Here is a 17586-nt window from a genome sequence, read left to right as displayed (position 1 = left end):
CTCCACCTGAAACTATGCAAATTTGATTTCCCCAGCTCTCAACATTCCTGCAACAGATCCTTCATTGATATGATTCTCTTGCAAATTTATCCAGTATGTCAAGTAGAGTTGTACTCTGCTCATTTGTGGAGGCATTTTTACTTGAATTGCATTTACTGGTGATCTGTCTGTGAAGATTCTCAGTCGTCCAGGGAAAGGTTATCTAGTAGTTGAGTCAAGGCAACTGGACTTTCAGTTTTTCAGCCTTAAAACTGAAAGTCCAGTTGCCATGACTCAACCTCTAGATTTACTGGTGATGAATTGAACGCTCCACTACATATTTGAAGTGCCTGAGCCTGCTCCACATCAATCTTTTTGAGTTTGATTTCTGTTGCTAACATGTAAGGCAGACAGACATAATCCAGAACAGCTCTCATAAGGGCCCAATATATTCTTAATAGTGATGTTTTGTTTGTTCTCAATTCTCCAACACCACAAAACACTCCACACAGGCATGAGTGGGGAATTTAAAGTCTTGGTCTCGATATATATATATATATATATATATATATATATATTTGGTTTTATATATATATATATATATATATATATATATATACTGTATATATAGAGGCAAGCTCTTAAAATAAACCTGAAAGTCTCCACTTCGATCACATCTTGATAGTTTTATTTCAAATAAATTGTGATGGTGTATAAATGCAAAATCATAAAAACTCTCATTGCTCAAATACGTCTGAACCTAACTGTACAAGCTCTGTCTGCTGAACATGACCCACTACTAATCACCTAGTTAATACTTTGCCTATGGTGCGGGGAGACTGATGGGAATTGAGGGTAGAATGAATGTAACCAAATACAGAGAGGACCTTGAACAAAACCTGCCCCAGAGTACAGCAATCTAAGATTGGGGTAAAGGTACACCTTACAGGCCAATAATGACTCAAGCATAGAGCTCACACTTCACTGGAGTGTCTTCAGAACAAGTCTCTGACTGTCCTGGAGTGGGTCAAATGAAGTCCACACTTAAACTCCCTAGAACATTTGTGGAGAGATCTTAAGAGTAAAGCATGTAGAGCAGGGAGCAGGGGGAGCCAACTCCAGTCTTTGAGGGCCACTGTCTCGAGAGTGTTTTCCAACCATCCATGCCCTTCCAGCTTTTGATTGAATGCACCTGACAACTGCAAAAAACAAGCAGGACAGTGGTTCTTGAAGACTGGGGTTGGCCAACCCTGATGTAGAGATTCACCCAGAACTTTGCTGTAATTGCTGCTAATAGGGTTTCTACAAATGATCTGAATACTTTCATAAATAGGAGGTTTCAGCCAGTGTCATTTGATATTACAGATTATTAAGTATAGATTGAGTGATTGCTATTTAATCAATTTCAGTGTGCAAAAGTGAGGGGATCTCAATATTTCCTGAAGCCACTTTATGCAAGTTTTAGTAGATTAAATTACATTATTACAGTCATCAAATATTAAAATCTACTGCTCAATTGCTGAACTAAGTTTGAAATAGTAGCAGTCACACTCTTCATTTATATCAGTCCTGTACATATGTGATAATCAGGTCTGAATATGTATCTGCTTAGTATCTTTTCTCACTGCAGGTAAGGATGCTCTACATTTGATATTTTACTTTGTAGCATTCATTTTGTTGTTTTATCACTGTTAGATTCATACATGCTGTACGTCCTTTACTTTGTGAATTGTAAGACAAATTCTCCACCTCCAATTGCAAACAAAAACAGATTCCAAGAGCGGCATCTAGGGTATGAAGAAGTTTTTATGCATAAGATCACAGCACAAGGATGCTGACAGCACAATCAAATTCAATGCAAACCTTTTACATGTAAACAATGGAACAAGTCATGACAAAATACTAAAAGGCAAAATATTGGCCTTAGCTGTGGAATGTAGAGCTAGTGCCAAAAACATCCAAACACTAACGCACATAAAACAACTTTATGATATATTTGTTTTTACTTCACATCTTTTTACAATCTGTTTCTTGACATTTCATTGAGAGCAAAGAATGAGTGACATTTCAAAAAAAAAAGTGTTTAACCTGGAGAAAGTTGAGGAAGGGAGATTAAAACATTCCAGATATGTTTCATCCAACCTTTGTATGCAAAAGATTAAATATTATGATTTCTTTGTCCAAACTTTAGGGTCAGTCTTCAGCACATTGCCACTTTCCCTCTATCCTAAAGTAAGTCGGAGTAAATATATATGTACTCTATTCTGGAGGTTAGTGTGGCACGAGTAATCATAAACAGTCACACATGAGAAGTTATAGGCCTGCATTACAATACTGAGAAATGAAAGATGAACCGCCAACACGTACTATTCAACAGCAGGTCGTTCTGGGAAGGGATCAAATTCATTAAATTTTAGCAATATGGGTAACATAGTGGACTGTACATGATAAATACAAACTGTGTTTGATCTTTCCTCTGAATTTTGCCAATGGCTTTCAGGAATAGTTAAAGGAACAGTTAAAGTGCTTTAAAGAAAGTCTGACATTTTTGAGAACATATTTTGTTGCTGTCATACCCACGGTCAGAAAACATGGTGGTAATGTATAATTTTACAGTACAGATACAGATCCAGGACTTTGTTAGCCTAGGATAGCAAACAGACCAGAGGATGGTAGAGCATTTAATGTCAGTTGGTTTCATCAAACTACCAACAATGTGAATGTCACAAACTTTGTGCCTTCTCTCTCTCGTAGTTTGTGCTCTCTCCCTCTCTCTATATACTGTATCTTCTGCAGGTGTCCCTGGTCCTGGAGCTGTATATTGCTGATGTACAGTTACTGGCCCCATCAACCTGCACATTGTTTATTTGTTATTTCCTGTTGTTCTTTTCTCTTTCCTCTATCCACTCACCCCAACCTGTCGCTGCTCATAAGGGATTTGTTGGGTGTTTGTCTATGTAAAGTGCATTGAGATGATTTTTATTGTGATTTGGTGTTATAAAAATAAAACTGAATTGAATTTAAATTGAATTTTTCACAATTTCTTGCTTATTTCTGTTTGCTTACTTTGGCTCAAAGAACTCTATAATATCCTCAACAATGTCTACTAAACAGATCATGCTGTTCTCTAACCAATCACTCTGGTTTAGTGGGTTGTCAACAAATATTTGTACTTTTATTTTTCTAACATACATTGTAACCTTGTAGATGTAACTTTGCATATGAAAATTTGCTTTAAGCTAACTCTGGTCAACACATAAAAAGATTTATGTTTTATATTGTACATAGGAACTAACAGACACACAGTCCTGGGGGGGCCTGATCACTGTCAGATTTTGGAAGCTAAGCAGGGCTGGGCCTGGTTAGTATTTAGATGGGAAACTGCCTTGGAAGACCAGGGGCTCTTAGACTCAGCCACTGAGGTTGCACAAGCCAGTGCAGCCTTAGTGTTGGCCCGAAGCCCAAATAAATGAGAGGCTTGCATCAGGAAGGGCATCCGGCATAAAACTCAATCATGCCGATCAATTGATCCACTGTGGCCACCCCTAATAGGAGCAGCCGAAAGAACAAAAACAAGAAGAACAAGAACAAGAACAAAAAATATTGTACATAGAAACTAAACAGCATAAATAAATAAATAAATAAATAAATATTACAATTAGTTCTGCTGCCACTTTTTAGCTACCTACTCAATGCCCCAACATCACATTTTTCATTACTAAACAACATAAAACATAGGCCTTGCAGTTACTGGTATGAATAATTGTGTCATTTTAACTCAACCCAGACAAACCTAGCTAACATGTTCACCCTGCTCCTATTCAAGAAAACATGAATCTTTTAATCCAAACTCCACAGGGGACATGTAAGATGTTTTATCAGACGGGAAATGAAATTTTGTAGTGCCAACAGTCCTGAAACAAAAAGAAATCTCATGTCTGGAAATATGATATCATAGTAGCATAGGGCAGAAGAAAATTTTTCTTAAAACCAGGTGCTTAACAGCTGATTAATTCTAAAAGTATTATAGTCAATTTAATGTCTTCTTATTACTTAAACACTGTGTTCACCCTGTGCAGCTGGGTCGACACAGTGTCGAAGCTCGACTGACAAGCTGGTCAGTGGACATTACACAGTACCATCCTTGTCAGCTAAAATAAGATAAACCAGATAAAATAAACCTCTGCTCCAGAATCAGCCCTGGTGTCAAATAGTCAATGGCATTACTTTTGGATGGATGAAGTGACCTGCATTGTCTGGAGCACTCCTTGACAGTCCACTTTGTGATCCTCGCAGATTGAAACAGAATAAGAAAAAGTGAACAGAACCAAAAGGGAAAATCCATCTTAAAATTCATTAAAATTCACATCTTACTGCTATGACCTAGAACAAAATATCAAGTCTATGTGTAATGACATCACAGGATACAGCCTTCTCTTGTAATTTCGTGCTTACATAGGACATGAACTCCCACAGATGAATTTCAATCATTCACCATTTAGTTTAAATATATGGGAATCAGTTCCAGATTCAGTCCACCAGTGGTAAGTTTAAAAGCCACACTGAGATTGCTGCCGGTGTCTGCGAACACTACACATCTGGCTGAAGGACTGTCCACAGCATGAGCAGCTGTAGGGCTTCTCCTGTGTGTGGACTGTGCGGTGCCTCTTCAGGTGGCTGGACGAGATGAAACTCTTCCCACACAGCGTGCATCGATAACGCCTCTCCCCGGTGTGGATGAGGAGGTGGACCCGCAGGTTGTTGGGCTGGGCAAATCCCTTTCCACAGTGAGGGCAGGTGTAGGGTCTCTCCCCTGTGTGCACCCGCTGGTGCAGCTCCAAGGCAGCTGGGCTGGGGAAGACTCGCCCACACACGGTGCATACCAAAGGATCTTTAGAAGCAGTAGCACCACTTCTGTAAGGCTGCCTCTGGCTGGCTGTGGGGGCTGAAGGACCTGCAGGGGGTGTAGGTGGAGGAGGTGGTGCAGCAACAACAGCAGCAGCTGCAGCAGCGGCAGCAGCGGCCATGTCAAAGGAGGCAGCAAAAGCAGCCATTTCGTGAGCTCCACCTGTGAACAGCATTGGAGCTGGAGAGCCATCTAAACTGTCTCCTCCCTGTGAGGGAAAAGAGGCAGAAGGGGGTCCAGGTTCTGTGTTGCCCAAGCCCAGTTGGGCTACTGCATATGCTGCACCAAGGTAGCTGACCCTCTCCTGCATCCAGGCCAGGTCTAGACCCAGGCTGTTCAGGCGGTCAGGGCTGGGTTCATCTGAGGCTACAGAGCCCAACATCTGAGAGGGATGATGTTCTTCTGTAGTATCATCTGTCTGGATCTCTGGCTTCAGAGCACCATCTGTCAGGTTCACTATAAGATCCCTACAAGCACCCTCAGGAGCTGGGCCTCCCCCACTGATGACTGCCAAACTGTTGCCCAAAGGCTTCGTTGCTTTACGTTTTGCTCTAGGCCTGCAAGTCAGATCCACTGTGGTATCAATTGGGGAGGAGGAAGACTGGGCATTGGAGGAGGCAATGCTGGTGACACTGTTGTCAAGAACAACATCACTGGGAGGCACCTCTTCACTGGGCTCCAGAACTGAGGAGGGAAGAACAGAGTGAGTGGAGTTAAACAATTAGAGAGAGAAAATATAAAGAGAAATATACAGAAAATATTAATTCTGTACTTTTTTGCTCTCAACTGGTCAAGGCAGATCTGAACTGAGCCCAGGTCTGCTGGTTTATTCTTTTAAGGGAGTATTTCCTCTCCACAGTCACCAAGTGCTTGCTCATAAGGTATATGAGGCTGGTAATTAATGAGAACTATTTTATATGACTGATACAGTAATTACCCCATGATGATCAATATTTCATATTGGTAACTTGTGTGATATTTAGTGATGGTTCTTACATAGCTCAGAAATTAGGAATGGCTGGGTCTGCTTTACAGTGGGCGGTAAAGCCCAAGTGATGCCTGTTTGTTCTAATAGATACTATATTTTCAACGGGGAACTTTTTTTTCCACAAGTTCGTTCTTCACAGCATTGTAAATATCAACTCCTCAGAGGGGCCTCTTCAGTGGAAGCAAGATAAAAACAACAAAACAAAACCCTCATCCAAATGATAACAGCCAGCTGTATGGTATCACTCAAGTGATGGTGCACATCCAAGTGCTGAGGATGTGCCCCATCCATCCATTATCTATACACGCTTATTCCTATTTAGGGTCACGGGGATCTGCTGGAGTCTATCCCAGCTCTCTTTGGGTGAAAGGCAGAGGTTTCTCCTGGACAGGTCACCAGTCCATCACAGGGCCACACAGAGACAAACAACCACACACACTCACACTCACTCCTATGGGCAATTTAGAGTCACCAGTCAACCTGACATACATGTTTTTGGACTGTGGGAGGAAACAGGACTAACTGGAGTAAACCCACACAAGCACAGGGAGAACATGCAAACTCCACACAGAAAGGCCCCTGCTGGGTTTTGAACTAGGAACCTTCTTGCTGTGAGGCAACAGCAGTAACCACCAATTCACCATGCTGCCTAGGATGTGCCCCACTTTAAACAAAACTTCAGTAGTTGCTTCTGTCTTCTTCATTAGTTTGGTAAGCATTGTTTGCAGCTGTCTTAACTTATCTGTTTGCAAGAGGAAACAGCAGGAAAGTCCTGTTTCACATTTGTGCAAAAAGAAAAAAATCAGTTTATCATGAAAAGAGGCCTGGCTGTTTTAATTGGTCAATGTTAGGTCTTGCGATTGCGACGTGTGGACATATCAGCAATGTCACTTGTTTAATTGACAGTTGGCAAATAATCGTTTTGTATTGGAAGGGGGCAGGAGATCTGTGAATGTTGTTGAGTTGAAATTTAAGTACATTGAGGTTTGCTTCTTTTTTTTAATAAAATTTTATTAAGGAAACAGGAAATATGACAATTTACGTATGACAAATATTCAATTCAATTCGGTTCAATTCAATTTTATTTGTATAGAGTCAAATCACAACACAATCATCACAAAGCACTTTACGAAAAAATAAAAACAAAACCCAAGAGAGAAGAGGAGAGGAGAGAACCAGCTGTTATCAGTACTTTGGAAACTATATGATTAAAAGTAATGTTTTAGAAATTTATGAATAACATTAAAAAATGTTTAGCTATATCTAACTAAGTTGAATGAATTAGATGGGCTGCCTCACAAACTAAGTACAAATACATAAAATAACATACTGTATCTTAACTGCATATATACATGATTAGAGGAATCTGCAATTGGTTAACTTATAAACGATTTTAAAAAAGCTTTCACAATTTAACATTATTTACAACCAAAAACATATATACACAAAAACATATGCATTTGAAAAAAGCCCTTTTCATGACAACAAATCCTAACTTATCCTATCTAGTAGTGGATCTGTGTGACATTACAGGTATCAAGCCTACAAAAGCCTTGTAAACTGGTCCTGGCTGGGGTTTGCTGATGCATGAGGCAGCCTCACTGGATTTCGATATTGGTTATAAGCATATGTTTGTCTGGCTGATCAGTCTGCACAGCGGCGTAGTGGATAGGTATCCTCATGATCTTCTCCATATATGTTGCTGAATCCATCCAAACACTCGGTTTTCAGTGGATTGGGAATGCTTTGCCCCTTCCTTGCCTTGGGAAGTGTGGCCTGCTGTCCAATACATCACAGTTTATTTCGGAAATTACTTCCAACTTCTACAGAATTATACATAAAGTATTTCCTTTACATTACATTCTAATACCGTGTTAAGCTTTATAATTATTCTTCCATAACTGTTGTGAAACATACCTATCTCCAGGTGCCAAACCTCACAGAAGTCTGTGATCTATCACTCCTACAGAAGTTTCTGAATTTCGAGATGAAGTTCAATCACTACGGAATCCCGTCACTCTGCTGCCTCGAGTTTAGCCAGAGTCCTTTTCCTCCTCCTGCATGTGGTAGCTGCCACCAACCTCATTACTGTGTGAGAAATATGAGGACATTCAATTATAATGTGAAAAATGTGTGTGTAGTATTTTATTGTTGGATTCACACAGCATAATAGGTTACCTATCATCAAAGCTACGTAAGCAAAGACTGAAAAATATAAATATTAGATGCAGGGTATGAGAACATCATATAGCAGAAGAGTAGTTTGATCTGTAACATTAAACCTTTTAAGGAAGGGGTGAGGTCTGCATCGTCATGATTTGCATTAAAAGAACAGGTAAAGGTTCAAATATTCAATGTGTTTGTGCTCTACCTGTGTTTGCTGTATACAGCGACAGACTGGTTTATCAACAGAGAAGCATCTCACGTCAGAACATATCAAGTTATTTTGGTATTGTAAGCTGCAGCCAACCAAAACATACTGTGCCATCTTGCAAATGAATATAAATCCTGTCTTTTTGCCCTTGGTGTGTGCCCAGAAAATATCAATTTAAAGCGAAAAGCTTCACAGTCTCCCACAATAATCACACTGAAAAACACATACCTCTGATATCTGACCCACAAATTTAGGCCCCTTTACTCTGCATCCTGCTATGTTGTAATGTAGCGTTAGTTATATAAGCCAACCAACAAACTTTCTTTGCCAAGTAAACTAGCCAGAATTACCACACAAACTATCTATAATCCTTTCAATTATCCTGTAAAGCAAACAGCAAACCTGTTTCAGTGTAATGAGGCTATAATGAGGCTATGAGTAGACAGTGTATGTTAGTTAGGCAGCATTAGCACTAATTATGCAGCTAACGTGGCTAATTTCAATACGTCAATATTATAAGAAGACAGAAATAAAAAATATATAGAAACTCACCACTGAAGGATATTTGGATTGCACATGGACTGTGGGTGTGGATCCTGGTATCAGCCTCAGCTGTGGAAGTGAATCCAGCATTGAGCAGGCCCTGGTTTTCAAAGCAGTCGGTGGTAAAGTGGTTTCCACACACAAACAAAGCTTTGGTAATGGTAAATAACCTTATAATTGTATAGCGCTTTTCTATACTAACGCGCACTCAAAGAGCTTTCTACACTGTTTGCTCATTCACCCATTCACTCACACACTCATGCCACCAGGGGGCAACTTGGGGTTCAATGTCTTGCCCAAGAACACTTCAACATGAGAACTAGTGAAAACAAATATCAAACCATCAACCTTCTGGTTCATGCTCAATCTGCCCTACTTCCTGAGCCACAGCCAGAGGAGGGACAGGTCTTTTGTTTACATATATGAGAGAAGGAAGTATAAAATCTACCATTTCGCCACTGCTCTTCAAAAAACTGGAAAAGGGGAAAAAAAGGAGGGGGCACACCTCTTACCTTACGTGGTCCCTCTCTACAGACACCGGACAGCCCTATAAATGCACTAAAATGGGCAAAAAGTCCATCCATCCATCCATCCATCATCTATACCCACTTATTCCTTAACCAGTCCACATATATAGACCATATAGGGCCACATATAGACACAGAGGAAACAACCACACACACTCACTCCTATGGCCACTTTGGAGTCACCATCCTAACATGCATGTTTTTGGACTGTGGGAGGAAACTGGAGTACCTGGAGTAAACCCACGCAAGCACAGGGAGAACATGCAGGGCAAAAAGTCAATTTTGCATAATAGGACTCCTTTAAGTGTGGCCTCTCTGTTCGCCACGCTTGTTATATAGTGCAGATGGATGTTGGATCTTTTCTGTGCAGTTGATTAAATACTTGCATTCATAACACAGCAACAGAAATTATTTGTGCCTCTCACCCATAGATTAAACGTGTATTATTTTATACGTGGTGGCAAATCAGCATGACTTTATTCATTATTATTTATTCATTATTCATTCGGCATTTTTAAAGATTTTAACACAACTAATTAACACTAACACATCGTGAAGTCAGCAGAGCTTTTAGCCTAAACCAGCTAAGTGCTGAAGGAGAAAAGCTGACAAACACTGAATTTCAGAGGTGGTGTAAACCTTTCATCAGCTCTATTCCTTTTTAAGATCATATCCTTCCATGTGTTAAGTAAACACTGAAAACATATTACCAACCAACAAAAGACTCACCGGTGGATAGGCCACATCCTGCCCTTATGTTGACGTCCACCTTGAGATCCAGGTTACAGCCATCTCGCTCTACCTTCTCCTGTTTCACCAGTGGCAACATCTTGGTTTCCCCCTGCTGTGATAAAGTGAAGAGCAGCTAGAATGTGGTATGACATATATAAGAAATTATCCAGATTGTGTGTTATTTATTTTATTTTATTGTAGGTTGTAATGAGTTATCTTCACCTGCATCAACTATTTTGAGAAAAATGTACTTGGAGTCACTGCAAAGCCACATACTTTCAACTTCAACTTTCTGTTGCATTTGGGCGCACCAATTGTGCTGTTTATATTATGTTATGCATTTATCCACATGATGATAATGACAATGAAAGAAACTAGCATGGAATATATTTTCATTGTTGGAGCTTTCACACAACACTGTCAGCAAACAGACAGTTCAGTGTGCTGCAAGATCCAGTCTGACATTGAGCTGACAGAGAATAGTGTTTCTGTTGTGTTAATGTTAACACTATATACAGGGGTTCAAACAGGGGCCTACAAGCTTTTGGAACAAAAGAAGGAAAAACTTCAAACTTACTTAAATAGCTCAAACACATCCAATGCTCCATTCACAACACTGATATGAGCTATATAAAACTTCTGCTTTTATAGAGGTGGTCACACTTGGTGATGAAAAATTGATCAAGTACACCTGGCTGTTAATTACATTCTTATTTCCTTTAGAAACAGGGTGTGCTTAGTTTTTCACACTTCTGTATTTTGGCTGTGATTTGTTGTTTAGAATTAATGTAGAAGTCTGACCAAGTCACAAGTCAATTAGATCAATTGATCATTAGGCCAATAATTTGGCCTAATGTCAAATTTAAGTATTTGTACCTGATCATTTACACACATCACCCAGAACCATTTTCATACATGTGGACTAGCTGAAATGCTTGATGTCATAGCAGACAAAGAACCACTACACATTGTGTTGTGACAGATTGTGACAGAAGCATCAGTAAACAATTCAGGAAGTAGAAAAATAGCAACCACTATAACCTGAAGTTGAATTCCTGCTGGGAAAGTCAGAATTTTAGTTCCTGCTGGGACATCTCTAAGTAACGTTCCTGCCATGTTCCCTGTCAATATAGATTCTCACATAGATTTCATACTGTGTGTGGATGGGGTTTCATCTATACTGCCTTCATTTCGATATCATCAGAGGGTAGAAGGGAAAACCAAAAGCAGAATCCTAATGTGGCTCTCAAATGCACCCAAGACTCAACTGTTTGTACTCTGTATAAGATTCTGCTGATTGATCTTTACCTTTGAAATGTGATGGACGGGTTTGTCTTCAGAAGTGGCAGGAAGAGACAGCACCAGAGGCTGATGGTCATCAGGTTCTGAAAAGTTGCACAACACTAAATATTATTCACAGATGTTCCTGCTTTTTTTCTACTCATGATGTTTTAGCTTGCAGTGTCATCATATAATATGTACAAATCACCTTTTCAAAATCTTTTCTAACACTAAGTGAGCTCCTAAAGCATCAGTGCTTCAAAAAGTTGAAGCACTGATGCCATTTGAATGCCACTTTTGAATGCCACATTGTTACGGAAAAAATGTCATCTGTTCCGAATTCTGTGCACGGGGGAGAAAATGTAGCATTATATGTAATATAAATATTTATATTCTGAGTCTCTAATTTCAAAAACTCAAGTAAAAACATAAAATTATTTTTAAAATGTAAGCACAATACAACAAAGCAACAGAAAAAAGTAACCCAATAAATAATAACTCTGAGAGCAGAAAAAAAAATCTACCTTTAACAATCTGTTTGAATGAATTTGCTTTAAAAATGACACAGTATCAAGCTATGTCAGCAAAGTCCAGTATTAGTAAAATATCTTATGTTTGGTCAAAAAGTCCAGTTTGTAAAACTTAAGATTGCAAAAATTCTGAGCTATATGTATAATAATATCATCTGCATATAACAACACAAAAATCAGAGAAAATAATGACTGTGCATTAATTAAAAACAGAAATTAATAGGGATTGTTCGTAATGCTGCATTCAGAACCTTCAGGCGAATGGGAACCAAGAAGAAGCTGCAAGTAAAGCATCCACAGCCAAATACCTGCAGAGAGTAAGGCAAGTCCTAAGAAGCCAGCTAAATGGGGAAACACAAGGTCCAAGCTACCAAGCACACCTATGCCCTGCTGGTCATCAGATATCCCGCTGACATAATAAGCTGGCCAAAAAAGGAGATAGAAGCCACCGATGTCAAGGAAGCTCCTCATAATGAAAGGCACAACGCAGAATGCTCAATGAGGTCAAAAGGAACAGCTAAAGACTTGAAGCTTCACTGAAGCTGGTGAACATCTCTGTTTATAATTCAGCCATACAAAACACTGAACTGGCATGGTATCCACAGCAGGAGATCATGGAGGAAGACATTGCTCTTCCAGAAAATTGCACCATGACTGAAGTTTGCCAGAAAGCACCTTGACACTCCAAAATACTACTGCAAAAGCGTCTTGTGGACAGATGAAACGAAGGTAGGATTGTTTTGTAAGCGTACACAACACTACGTATGACGTAAGAAGAGAACGGCATATTAACATAAAAAAACATCAACCACTGTGCTCCACTTCATTGGGGAGGGGACAAAAAATTCCCAAGTTTATCAAGGTTTCTATCAGGATAATGTCGGGTTGGCAGTCCACAAGGCTCAGAAGAAGCTGGGTGATGAAGCAGAACAATGACTCTAAACATCAAAGTAACTACTACAAAATGGCTTCAATAGCACAAAATCTGCCACTCTGAGCCCAGACCTCACCCTAATTGAGATGCTGTGGAATAACCTCAGGAGAACCCTTCACAGCAGACGTCGGAAAAATATGGCTGAGCTGAAGCAGCTCTGTATGAAATAATTTTCCCCCTGAACATTGTACAGGCCTTATCCACAGCTATGAGAACCGCTTGCTTAAGGTTATTGCTGCCAAACATAAAAAACAGTTCTTATTACTTTTTCCACCATCACTTTGTATGTTTGATGAGTGTATTTTATAAAGACATGAAAGATCATGACTGTTTGGGTTTTATCAACTTAGAAATATTGTGTTAGTTGATATTTGTGACTTTAGTGAAGACTTCATCACATTTCATGACCAAGTTACGCAGGAAACCAGGAAACTGCCAACAGCACAATTACTTTTTCTTGCACTCGTAAGAGTCCAAGTAATGAAAGCCATTTTGGGGCCAATTTGGCAGTGCAAGCATTCTCTGCTTTAGAGAGAGAGAGCAATGTGCCTCTACCCAAACTCTGTCTGGCTCTCAAGTTCCATGTTTCAACAATGTTTGTCATAGTTTTGTTTTTAATGTTTAATGTTTTTAATCTTAAATAAACAGAAATTATGTCACCCCACATACTCCAACCAAGAATATCTTCAGGAGCCTGTTCGTTAGATAACCGACAGATATGTTTATCACAACAAAGGATTAAATAATCTAAAGGCCATTGCTCAATTTGTCATCTTGTGCAGTTGGTGGCAAGTGTGCATATTAATTAACTATTAACTATCCTTTCTGTGTTGTTTTTGATATAATGATGACCCTGTTGTCTAGCTGGCTTTATCTATGTAGGCAGGTGGGCTATACTGCTACATACCATTGCAAAAAGTCACGGCAACTAAGTGACTAACTGAGAAGTTTCTTTAAAATGCCCAACAACTGTAATGCCATTGATAAACGAGATGAAGAAAAAGTGACTGAGGATGAAGGAGAAGCAAGTCACATTAATACTGATTACAGATAAAAATGAAAGTGCTGGGTAATAATAGATTATGATAGAATTTTGAATGACCCTATAAGTAAAAATGATAAAGAGAAAGAGTAACGCAACTTCTGGTCCAAAATCCAAGAATCTCTCTCATTTTTGCAGCTGATTGTGAGTGCAGGTGGTGAAATTTATTATCATGCAAGAATGGGAACAAATTTGCTTTCAGAGTTTAAGCAACAGGCCTTCTCGATCCCCATGGGCTTACAGCGTGTTATTGAAAAAGGTGAGCCAGCACAGTGGTAAACTGTTTTGTGTTTACTGTCTTCAAACTGTGTTTTAAAATTCACTGCAAATCATTTCACACTTTTTTATTTCCCTTTATATTTGCGCAGCACTCCAATTCTTACAGCCGCAATTCTTCATCACCTGCTAAATCAATACAGTATTCCCTCTTTGAGCTCTGGTTCTTGGGAGTTATCTGGGCTCTTTAGCTGCTAAATTCTCCACTATGCATAAATCTATCTGCTGTGTGCAGCTGAGGAGGTAATGTTTGCAGCTTTGTGCCTGATTACAGCTGCCTGCTGCTGCAACAAACCAGAATATCTAATAACACTGGAAGACTGATTACAGCAACCAATAACTTTTTCAATGTATGGGAATGTGACTGTTGACATAGCCTTTAAATAGAGTTGAAAAATATCCATAGGTTGCAAAATTGATCATTTTGAGGCTCTTAAGAACTCTATGAACATTATAGTTTATGACATTATAAAGGTTACTTATATATGACATTTTCCTTAATAAATACTCTGGCAAATAGGAAAATAGGAACCCAGCAACAGGAGGCCCACATCAGTGAGAAGAAGGCTCAAAATAAATCCAGTCCATTCAAACCTTTTAGTCTAACTCAGCTCAGATGGCATATATGGGATTTGTGTAGTTAGGACAGCAGAGTTGGAGATGTGGTGTAGAAACACACTTCTGCTTTGTGTCATGTTGATCAGACACTACATTTATCAGCTCATCCATAAACACAATATGGTACTGCTCTCTAAAAGGCACCATGAAAAAAAAAAAAGAAGTTTCAGAATTTGAATTAATAACATGAAAACTACCTTTACTAATGGTTAGTACATCATTTGGTAATGTTTATAGAGCTGTTAAAAACAAGTTTTTGGTTGTCAGGTTGTGAAAAATCCTCCTCCAGCACCCTTTTAATTCCTAAAGGGGACCTGTCCAGTGGTCTGTTGGCTTGTCACCTTCTGAAGAAGGACATGAGGATCAGAACTCATTCAGGATCTCATTACTGACAGCCACCTAACTTCTCTGAAAGTGGTACATTAAATTACAGTGTGCATAAGGACGTGGGTGCCTTTGTTGTCAGCAGGCCTCCTGACACCCCCTTTACCTTCGGGTGGCCTCAGCTGACTCCGTCTCCGTATCTTCTTCTCGTAGGTCCTCATCTTCACGTCCATGTCTCGCAGTTTCTGTCTCAGGACGTCCTTCTCTTTCTCGCTCTTCTCCCGCTCCTGCTCCATCTGGGAGCGCAGCGCGGCGTAGCCATCGTCCACCAGTTTGCAGATCTCTGCCACCGCAGAGTTGGCCAGTATCTCTATAATCGAGGCGATCTGCGCCTGGAAGCCGACACAGTCCGCCATCATCGCCAGGTCCCTGTCTGTCTTCATCCGCGCATAGATGGTGCGGTGCCCCGGCGTCACAAAATACACACACACACCGTGACAAACCGAGCAACAAGCTCGGCGCCTGACCCTAACCTTAACCCTGACTGACCCTCGTTTTTTTTTTTTTTTTTTTAATGTGCTGCTCAACAGTGATTCTGTGTGCGAGAGTCGCCTACTGATGACGTCAGGTTGTTTGGCGTAACTTAACTGTGTTGAATATTTTCTTTTCTTTTAAAATGCATTTATTTCAGATTAAATGATCTGCAATTCACCAACAAACCCGTTTGAGCAGATGTCTCTGTGACACCAACGCTGATGCTTACCTTCAACAACAAACCATTGTTTAACTGGATATTAACCATGCTCTGGATAGTGCTTGAACAACTATTGGTGATCAGGGCTTTCCTCTGCCATGCAGAGAAATAAAATATATTATCTAAGCTAAAGGTTTAACATGATTTAATATAGTTTGTATGTGGTACATATGGAGACAATTTAGAACCAGGGGTAGGATTATTTGGAAGGACGTGCAATGCTTTGTCAGTGCTCACTGAAATAAATTGAAACTGACAAAAGTAATAATAAGTTAAAGTTAACTAATTAAAATCAGACATTGCTTTTGCATTGTAGTTCAACAGAAACATTTAAAAAAAAAAAAATAATGAAACTGGCCTAGACAAAAATGATGGTACACTTAATTTAATAGTCACTCAATCTTTTTGTAGACAGATCAGCATGTCGCAGTCCAGCCACTGATAGAAATCACACTAGCTATTCTGGCGTTACATAGCATGAACTGATTTCTGGTCCCTACCATTACACTGTGGTGCACAAGCAGCAGAGTTAGTGGCACGCACAGAAGCAAACGCTCAATATGCTTTTGGAGTCACACAAGCGACACGTGATTTTGGTGCATTGTGGAAACAGAAAATTTAAAAATCACATGATAAACCAGTTTCACATGGTTTATCGTGGTTCAGTTGCTTAATGCTATTCTGTTACCAAAGGCTATTACTGTCTGTAAATGTCAAGCTTATGCTAACAGCTCTGACCCAGTCTCTATAGGAAATGCAGCTGCTGATGAGGCAGCAGCAACAGAACAGGGAGTATCACACACACAACTCTGCCAACCCCACCAGAAAGGACTTGATTGAAAATCCTGTTTGCCTATATACTTTTTTTGGTTATCCCCTGTGACACATTGACAAACTTCATCCATGTGCCAAAGTGAGGAGATGTATGATGTTTGATCCTACAAGACAATCATGGTTCACAAAAGAGTTCACAACCTATGTAATCAAGTTTTGTCAATCAGCCTTGTTTATGCTACACATAATGTAGGAAGAGGTGAATCAGTCCAACATACTACGCATCCACAAGTTGATAATTTCATTATGTGATGTTTAATTTCATTGAACACAGAGTGAAAGAAAATGCAGACTCATAGTGGCAGACATGTTTTCTATATGGGTCATTACAGCTGGAGAGAGGAGCTGCATCGGTTTCCGAAACCAATATAGTAAGAAAATAATATTACAACACAATGTGAGATGTGTTCCATTTTAAGGTGTTACTTTGTCACCTCAGGTACATACAGAGGGGTCAATAATTAGTCTGAGCCAAAGGGATGGACATAGCAAGCCCGCTTCTGGGTTTGAATCTATATAGGAACTAGCCACTGGCTCCGACAAACCCTGGCTCCCATTGACTTCCATTGAAACATCATCGACAATTACTAAGTCACTTTTGTTGCCACAGTAATCATTGTCTTTGTTTGAACATGCTATTCATAATATTTTATGCCGATATTTGTTCCATAACACAAGATATTAAGGTAAATAACTGAACAATCAGGTGCCTCTTTTAATCCACGTTGCCTCGTTCCTCCCCTACATGAGGATGGCTGACAGGTTTGATTGACAGGTTGCTTTATCCATACACATTATGGCTTTAGGCTACCCACCCCTCTGTGGTAGGAATGGATTTGGATGTGCCGCTTTCTCCAGGGTGTGTCTAGGTTCAACAAGCTCGCTGCTGATTGGCTCACTGTTCGCCATGGGAACATTCTCCAGACACTGCCTTACTGTCCAAA

General features: G+C 39.8%; 1 protein-coding gene across 1 annotated transcript; it reads right to left on the bottom strand.

Annotated features, from left to right (window-relative positions):
* Positions 1 to 1659: 1659 nt before the first annotated feature.
* Positions 1660 to 15635, bottom strand: LOC113128510 (zinc finger protein 358-like). Its single transcript, XM_026303891.1, has 4 exons — positions 15221 to 15635; positions 11358 to 11434; positions 10047 to 10161; positions 1660 to 5569 (listed from the first exon to the last, which is right to left on the bottom strand). Exons 1-4 carry the CDS (start codon positions 15495 to 15497, stop codon positions 4530 to 4532), a joined length of 1509 nt encoding a protein of 502 aa, XP_026159676.1. The 5' UTR covers positions 15498 to 15635; the 3' UTR covers positions 1660 to 4529.
* Between the last annotated feature and the right edge of the window lie 1951 nt (positions 15636 to 17586).

The sequence above is a fragment of the Mastacembelus armatus genome, chromosome 1 (genome assembly GCF_900324485.2).
Source record: "Mastacembelus armatus chromosome 1, fMasArm1.2, whole genome shotgun sequence".
NCBI classification, from domain to species: Eukaryota; Metazoa; Chordata; class Actinopteri; order Synbranchiformes; family Mastacembelidae; genus Mastacembelus; species Mastacembelus armatus.
This window is presented reverse-complemented; position numbering and strand designations above follow the sequence as displayed.